Below are 8,653 nucleotides of genomic sequence, written 5' to 3'. Positions count from 1 at the left end.
ACGCACCCTATAAATATATATATATATAAGCCTCACCACTCCACCCCTCCTCTTTCCCAACTTTATACAGTCATACCTCGGGTTACAGATGCTTTGGGTTGCGCACTGCGCCAAACCCAGAAGTACCGGAACGGGTTACTTCCGGGTTTTGGTGCTTGCGCATGCGCAGAAGCGCCAAATCGCAACCTGCGCATGCGCAGACGCGGCGCTGCAGGTTGCAAACGCTGCGGGTTGCAAACGCTGCGGGTTGCAAACATGCTTCACGTTCGCAACCCGATCCTCCACTGTACTGTAGTCAACACTAAGGTCTCACAACGTATGTAACTGATTTGTAAGGAAGACTGTACAACCTGAAAAAAGAGACAAGGCATGTACTTTTGTAAACCCAGAAAATCTTTAATAATAATTATATATTAATTCTATATATGATCCTCCATGTGCACTGTAAGTCCATAGAGAACTTTCTCATTCTCGGTTGTGAATCGCCCTGGAATCTTTGGATGAAGAGCGGTACACAAATTTAATAATAGTAATAATAAACAATAATGTTCCCTCACACCTCAGGACTGTTGTCACTTATTACAAGGACTAACAATAAGGAGTGCCTCCTCCCACAACAGCCTGCCTGTGCATTAAAATCTTCAGATGTGGCTCTGCTCATAATACTGTCCATTAGTTAATTTTATATATGAATTTCTAGCATGCCCTGATCAATATGATCTCAGGGTAGGTTTAAGTACAGTAAAACAACACTGCAATGAAAACAAATCTGCAAAGCTTACACAAGCAGAGCATATTCCCGAAAGCATTTCCGGTGTCACTTGAGTTTCTGAAGTGTGTTATGTGTGTGCAAAGAAGGGGGCTTCCTGAAGGAAGTCAGACTGGAACTGGCACCACAATCTTTTCTGTGCCAGGTCAAGACTTTTCCTTAAGTGCTGGCTTTATGGCCTCTGTCTGCTTTTTAGTTTTATTAATTTGTGCCTCTCCGTTTCTGCTTGAAGGATATGGTTGTTTTTATTCTAACACCACTTTGGAATCAGGACAAAGGGTGATTTAGCTTTTCTTTTTTTAAAAATAATAATAATAATAATAAATTTTATTTATATCCCGCCCTCCCCAGCCGAAGCCGGGCTCAGGGCGGCTAACAACAATCAAATAGTCAAACAATCAAAATAATCCAACATTTTAAAAATATTTCATTATAAAAATTAATTATTAATTAAAATCAAGTTGATGGCAACCATTAAGCAAAATTCTGTGCAGGTTGCCAGAGGAGGGAGTCAGGCTGCGCCCTGACCAAAGGCCTGGTGGAACAACTCTGTCTTGCAGGCCCTGCGGAAAGATGTCAGGTCCTGCGGGGCCCTAGTCTCTTGTGACAGAGCGTTCCACCAGATTGGAGCCGCAGCCGAGAAGGCCCTGGCTCTAGTTGAGGCCAGCCTAACCTCTCTGAGGCCTGGGACCTTCAGGATGTTTTTATTTGCAGACCGTAGGTTTCTCTGTGGGGCATACCAGGAGAGGCGGTCCCGTAGGTACGAGGGTCCTAGGCCGTATGAACAAGTTCTTTCTCTTCCCTGACATGCAGCAGTGCTGATGTCCAACAAAGATGAAAAAACGAAAACAAAAAAGTAATCAAAAGTGCGGATCATCGTTTACTTTAGAACAAAATGCTAAGTTGTGAATCACGTGCGTGACAAAAACAGGAACCCAACATTTGCTAATGTTAAGCAAAGCCGTGTGACTTTTGGGGGTGTCCGGGTGCAGCAGCACCAGCGCTTAACGCGGACTTCCTCCTCTACAGCCAACCAACTCTCGCGGAAATCGCATGTGCGTAAACAGGCATGTGCTTTTTTTGGCTCAGCTTTTGCTGTAATGAGATCGGAGCATTTCTCCTGGTAGCTGACGGCACTTACAGGGTTAAAGACCTTCCCCCTCCTCCTCCGGGGACCACGTGACTCCGAGAGATGCACATTTTGGGCGGTCAGCTGACCAAGCAGTCACGGGGTTGTATTGCTCAGTCATTCCCCTTAATACCGGGAGGGCTGCGGGTGTGCAAAACAGACCGGACTTGGAGCAGCACGAGAAGCGTATCTGCTCCCCGTCGGTACCTGAGAGTTGCTACGATCCAGCCCAGCCGCCGCCGTCGTCATGGGGCTCCGCTCTTTAATCCTGCTCGCGTCCCTGGTGGTCGCTAGCTCGGCGCTCATCAGGTGAGGGTCGCCTTCCTCTCGCACAGTCGCCAAGCGCTCGGGGTTCCTTGGCTGGCGGAGGAGACTGGAAAGAAGAGGGGGCGGCGGGGGGAGATAAGGAAAGCTTTCTTTGCAACCTGGAGGAAACTGCAGGGTTGTTGTGTTTGGAGTAAAATGGAGCCCCGTGTCTGCTGATCAACGGCTTAGCTTCTCACCCGGGAGGGCGTGTCCGGAAAGAGCGGACATCTCGAGGGCTCCGTCAAGTTCTGCTCGTGGCGTGCTACCCTCGATTTGCAGCCTGGCGGGATCTGGAGGGGCTGGGCGGCTCTGCTGTCATCTGCCCGGTTTCACGGGCTCTCAGACGAGCGAGCAAGATCCTTTCCTTGAAGGGGGAGTGTTGAGGGTTCATTTAAAAGGAAGGTTGGGGCAGCCCCAAAGGAGGGTGAAAGGGTGCTCCAGGGAGCTTGGATCCGTGTGTACATCTGCCCAAATATGCTGGTAGGCCTCTCCCCTCCAAGCATGTTTTTTTCTTTTAAGAAAATATCACCAAATTCACTTCCTTGTAAGGGGTTAGGGTTGTAGGCTGCTGTAGCAAAGAATACAGGCTGCTGCTGTCGGGGTATAATTTCTGCCACCCCCTTGGTACCCAATTTTGTGATACTCCTGGCTCTCATTGTGCCAACTCCATCTAAAATGTAATGGAGGGGGACCATCAAGATTTGAGGATAGGTAGAGGGAGGATTTTAGAGATCAAGCTGCTGTGCAAACCAAGATTTAGTTGATGTGTGGCAGGAAGTTAGTTATTGGAAGAAGTAATACCCTCAGGAGGTATTATGCTCTGTAGGCAAGTTGTCTTTGACAAGACGATTCTATTCAGGTTTACTGAGAGAGACCCAGTTACTTCCATGTTAGTGTACCTAGGGTTGCAACTTGAGCATGAGAAGTAGTACTGAGAGGCCTGGGAATCTTCTCCTTTCTCACTTATTTATTTCATACAGTTTATATACTGCTCGACTATAAAAACAGCAACCTCAGAGTGGTTTACAAAAAGAATAAAGCAATAGAATTGGTTAAGAACAATAGATGTTACCAAAAAAACCAAGTTACAGATAGGTAGCCGTGTTGGTCTGCCATAGTCAAAACAAAACAAAAAAAAATTTTTTTCCTTCCAGTAGCATCTTAAAGACCAACTAAGTTAGTTCTTGGTATGAGCTTTCGTGTGCATGCACACTTCTTCAGATACACTGAAACAGAAGTTGCCAGATCCTTCTATATAGTGAGAAGGTGGGGAGGGGTATTACTCAGAAGGGTGTTGGGAATGGGTGATTGGCAGATAGCTGTGATGAGCCTGTTGACGACTCTTAACGACTGCAATAGGTCTTACAGGAAAAAGCAAGGGGTGAGAAGGTGAAAAATGGCTTTGTCATGTATAATGAGATAAGAATCCAATGTCTTTGTTCAGACCAGGTCTCTCCATGGTTTTAAGTTTGGTAATGAGTTGCAATTCAGCAGCTTCTCTTTCCATATAGAAGGATCAGGCAACTTCTGTTTCAGTGTATCTGAAGAAGTGTGCATGCACACGAAAGCTCATACCAAGAACTAACTTAGTTGGTCTTTAAGGTGCTACTGGAAGGAAAAAAATTTTTTTTGTTTTGTTTCAAAAAAACCAAATAACCCAGCCTTAATCTAGTGAATGTGAAAGCGCTGTTTAGTTTATACATACTTTCAAAAAAGCTGCAAGCACCAAGTGCTTGAGGTAAGGAGCCTTGAACATTGAGACAGTGCCCCACTGATGGATCACATAAGAAACAGAGCTCCAAGAGTAGATTTTTATAGGCACAGGCATTGTAAAACTGTGCTCACTTGGTTTCTCACACCCACCCCACCCCTGCTTTCACACACACATGAGACAACACCTGTTTGAAGAGATGGCACTCGGATAAAGACTAACGCCATCACATGTTCATAGTAAGCAAACGAGTTTGATGGCTGGTGTTCTGACATGTAGAAAGTGCCTCCTACGTGGTTGGCAGTGCTTTAAAACTTGGGTCTAGCTTGACCAAACTTATAGCTTTCCCAGTCTTTGCTTTCTGTTAGTACTAAATGTTCCAATCATGTTGAAACAGCTAAAAACATGAGCCATAACCAGTTGCAGAGAAGACTGAATTATTTCAGAAAGGGCCGTACCCATAGGAAGGGGGCATTCCGAGAACCAGCCATAATTGAAATAGGTCACTTCATCTCCTGAGATCCACAAAAGTGTTTCAGCAGTGGTGACAAGTAACTCTTGTCCGCCTGTCTCTGAATACCCAGCAGAATGTGACATGCTTACCTTCTCTGCCTCTGTTTTCCATGCATTGCAGAGAATCTGCAGTGGGAGCAGTCTCTTGCTTTATGCTGTGTTGGCCAACCTGCTGGTCAGTTATTGTTAGTAGACCATTGTTTCAAATATTCCACGAAACCAAGAATTATGTTTTTGCAATAATTTGTTAGTTTCTTTTGTATATAAGTGATTGTTAGCTATGAACCAGTGAAATAAAACTAATTTGGCATTAGCAATGTATCGAATCTGTTGCTGATTAGCGTATCTTTGTCCTAATCAAGTCAATACTCAGGTCAAGTGTATTTCATGCAGTTGATCAAAACCTTTTTTTTTAAACCCGTTTCAAATGCCCATTATAAGTTCCAGAGTGGGAAAGATAACTCCACTCCACCCCTTTCCCTTGTGTGTGCGTATGGAGATCTTGCTACTTCTTCCCTGGCATGGTGAGAAGCTGTCTGCTGACTCCCTCCCTCCCTCCCTCTCTATACATGCTCGAAGATGGTGGCAAAAGAAGAAGAAGAGTTGGCCACTCAAGCCAGCCAAAAATTGTGTAGCTCTGCTTCTATGGTTACTGTCATCTGAAGGGATCATAAACTTGCAGATAGTTCCACTGACCCTTGGTAGTATCTAACACTGCGTATACCATACACACTTGACTGCAATTATATCCCATTGAACTCAAAGCCCTAGGATATACTGGAAAACACCTAACCTAGATTTTCTGCAAATACCAGTTTGGGATGAACTGCTTTGCTGGAATTGTGCATGTCTGTTTCTTTATTAAAGTGTGAGTGACTCCTAGCCGAAAAGAAACTCTTGCTCTGATGTCTGTTCAGCATCCTGTGGCTTTGGGGTGATGCTGCTGTTCCAAAGCCTTTACCCAGGTTTCTCATGCAAACTGTCAGACAAGAAGCATTGTGATGCATTGGAGCTGGTGCTTTTATCCTCCTCAGTCATGAGCTTGCCAGGGGACTGCATCTTGTTACACAAAGGCAAACAAGCTAAAGTTGTGAAGTCTTAGGCAGGTTGTTGTTAATGCATTTGTTATTACTAAGAGCACCAGTTACAGATAGGTAGCCGTGTTGGTCTGCCATAGTAAAAACAAAAAAAAAATTTATTTTTTTTTACTAAGAGCACCAGGTTATGGATGTATGACATGGAATAAGTTTTTTAAGAGGAAGTATAGTTGTTTCTATACTCTGCTGGGGCACATATATGGCTCTTTGGGTGATAAAAGTGTTTAGGCACAGGATGTGTTCAGTTGTTAATCTGCTATCTTTTGGTACTTTCGTTTGTCAGCTTTAAAAGCTGCTTGGTATCTGCAGATGAAAGGTTCCATTTAAGAGTATTATAATCAAAAGCTAGTTGGCAAATTTCCCCGAGGATAGCCTCCCAGCATAATCTAACATATATAAAAAAAGAAATCAAGTTTCAAAACTGGATTCAGTAGGGAGGTTCCCATAAATGCTGCCAAATTCCCTGTAGGGGTAGACTAGCAAGGATCCATGAACTTCACAGGAGCCATGTCAGTAAGCAAACCCCAGTGGAGAACCTGCTGCTTGTTCTTTTGATATGAAGACAAAAGAGAAAGTTGCTGCATTTGCTGCAAAGAGAGATGTATTTCTTTTGAACTTCTCTGAGATAATCTTTGGCTGTGTACAGTGGTACCTCAGGTTACATATGCTTCAGGTTACATACACTTCAGGTTACGGACTCCGCTAACCCAGAAATAGTGCTTCAGGTTAAGAACTTTGCTTCAGGATGAGAACAGAAATCATGCTCCGGCGGCAGCAGGAGGCCCCATTAGCTAAAGTGGTGCTTCAGGTTAAGAACAGTTTCAGGTTAAGAACAGACCTCCGGAACGAATTAAATACTTAACCAGAGGTACCACTGTAATTGAAACTAGATAATATTGATAATGGTCCCCAAATTGTTTCTGCTTGACAGAATTCCATTGAAGAAGTTCCCCTCCATGCGCAGCATCTACACAGAATATGGGACCAATGTCCAAGACCTGAATGAGTTGGGGGAAATGCTGAAATACAAATTTGGGGGCGCTGGTGTGGGCGCACCAACCCCAGAAGCTTTGAAGAACTACATGGATGTAAGTATAGTAGTTGTAGTAGTTGATTGTCACTCCTCCTAATGCTTTGACTGTTTCTTCCTTCTTGGTGACTGGGATCTGTGTGGTAGAGCAATATCCTGGAACCCTGCTATTGTCCTTGCCTGTCTCAGTGAATAAAACCACTAGGGAGAAGGTCACATTTAAAACAGACCTTGAAAATTATCCGTAGTGGTATCTGTAAACACCCAGCACTCAATGTTTCAGGGTCACAACTGCACATCCTCCTCTTCATTAGGCAGGCTTGGCATGCAGAGAACTTGTTCTGTCATCCCAGAAGCATTTCAGTGTATCAGCACCATGTGAATTCTCCTCCCACTGAAGCGCTGCACTCCTTGGGGCATGGCCTCCTTTTCTAGAGAAGCCGTGTGTTTGTGGGAGATAGGGCAGGCTGATAATGACTGTTTGCCTTGTGCAAAGGTAATTGTTGAAGCAAATGGGAATGTGTAGGAGGGGTATGAGGAAATCAAGGAAGCTTAAGACTGGATAAGATATGGAGGATGCTCCTGAGGGCTTGACGTGTAGGATCATAGCCATTATGACTCGGATGATCTTGACATTGAAGAAAGAACGCTCGCAAATGAGCAAGCAAAGACTTGCTGTTCTTGGCATCCATTTGTCCCAAGAGACAGTGGAGAGTGCCTCCAGGGGTGATGTCAAACTGCTGCATTAGCATCACCAAAGTGACATCCCCAGGGCCCAAGCCTGGGAAATGTGTATGGGAAAACCTGAAGGCAAGACCCCCCCCCCCGTCTCGGCCTCGCTGATGTGGTCCAAAGGAAACCAATATGTCTGGCACCAGCTTCACTGTAGGAGTTGCTGGAAGGAGGTGTTTAATGCCCCATCCAGCCCTCTTGGGGTCTCCACTCCAGATTTGTGTGGTGTTTACTCCTTAGCCTTTTCTTCTCCTGAAGATATCCCACAAGGCAGCGGAGGCTTAGGATCTTCTCCTAGATGGGCTCCCTTCCCAGGTTTATGAGCCCCACCTGCCCCTCACTCCCATCTACAGCACATGCAGAAGCACCTTCTTGACCATTGGATCCACTCTCGGTCTTGCCTGCTGAATCCACCACAGCCTGTCTTCACATGCAGGGGTAGTCTGAGCGTAGACTTAACAGTGTGATAACCATGGGCTACAGGACCGAGTATAAGGCTAGAACTAGAAGCTTCTGAGCAGAACTTAGTTTTCTGGCAATCCCACTGGCTCCACTTGCATTCCTCTTGGAAAACCCTTCTGCTCCCCATGTCACTTCCTCCACACTTTAAAAGGATGACTCATACCTGAACAGGCTGAAACTTAATCCAGTTAACAAAGATTCACAGTAGCTGTTGGTCCAGTCTTCTTCCCTAATAGGATTTTGACGCAGACCACCCATCAGTGCTAGGATGTCATAACTTGTCGCTGAATTCTTCTTGCCATTTTATAAATCGCAGAGAAAGTGCCACCATTGAACTCTGAAAAGAGGCCACTGTAGCTTGAAATGAAATTTGCTACAGTCTCTGCAGACTGTTTCCCTCTCTGAACTTTTTTTTTTTTTGTAAAGTGCTGTAACAGCCATCTCTCCTCTTCCCTGCTGATTTAATGATGCCATAATGTAATACTGGCTTGCAAGCCAAGGGATAAATAAACAGAATACATTCAGAATCTGAATTGGTGAGGTAATAGTGCTTTTTTGGAGCAGGGAAGTGTGTAAGGCCAACTTGCACTTCTTAACAGATTTTCATGATTAGGTTGGTCTAGGTTATGTGCTATGATGCCAAGTTGCATCAATAGAGAAGTAACAGAAAAGATTCCATATAAAAATGTGACGCTCAATCTTTTATTGGAATTTACATGTAAATATTTTGAGTAGTTCTTAGAACTATAGTTATACCTCGTGTTGTGTCTGCTTCCTGTTGCATCTTTTTGTGTTACATCCCGCAGCAACCTGGAAGTACCGGAACTGGTACTGGTGCGTAGAAGCGCTAAATCACGCCTGCGCAGATGCAGTACTTCAAGTTACGGGCATTTCACGTTATGGA

The 8,653-nt window shown here is 44.7% G+C and overlaps 1 protein-coding gene across 1 annotated transcript in view; it reads left to right on the top strand.

Moving 5' to 3' along the window:
* The first annotated feature begins 1,856 nt into the window (after positions 1-1,856).
* CTSD (cathepsin D) overlaps positions 1,857-8,653 on the top strand; it is a 28,235-nt gene continuing 21,438 nt past the window's right edge. Inside the window, exons 1-2 of the mRNA XM_083587657.1 lie at positions 1,857-2,207; positions 6,457-6,613. Coding sequence (XP_083443783.1) covers positions 2,146-2,207; positions 6,457-6,613 — 219 coding nt within the window. The 5' untranslated portion in view covers positions 1,857-2,145. The remainder of the gene's footprint in view (positions 2,208-6,456; positions 6,614-8,653) is intronic.

Source organism: Podarcis filfolensis (assembly GCF_964270895.1).
Source record: "Podarcis filfolensis genome assembly, chromosome: 1".
Classification (NCBI taxonomy): domain Eukaryota; kingdom Metazoa; phylum Chordata; class Lepidosauria; order Squamata; family Lacertidae; genus Podarcis; species Podarcis filfolensis.
This window is presented reverse-complemented; position numbering and strand designations above follow the sequence as displayed.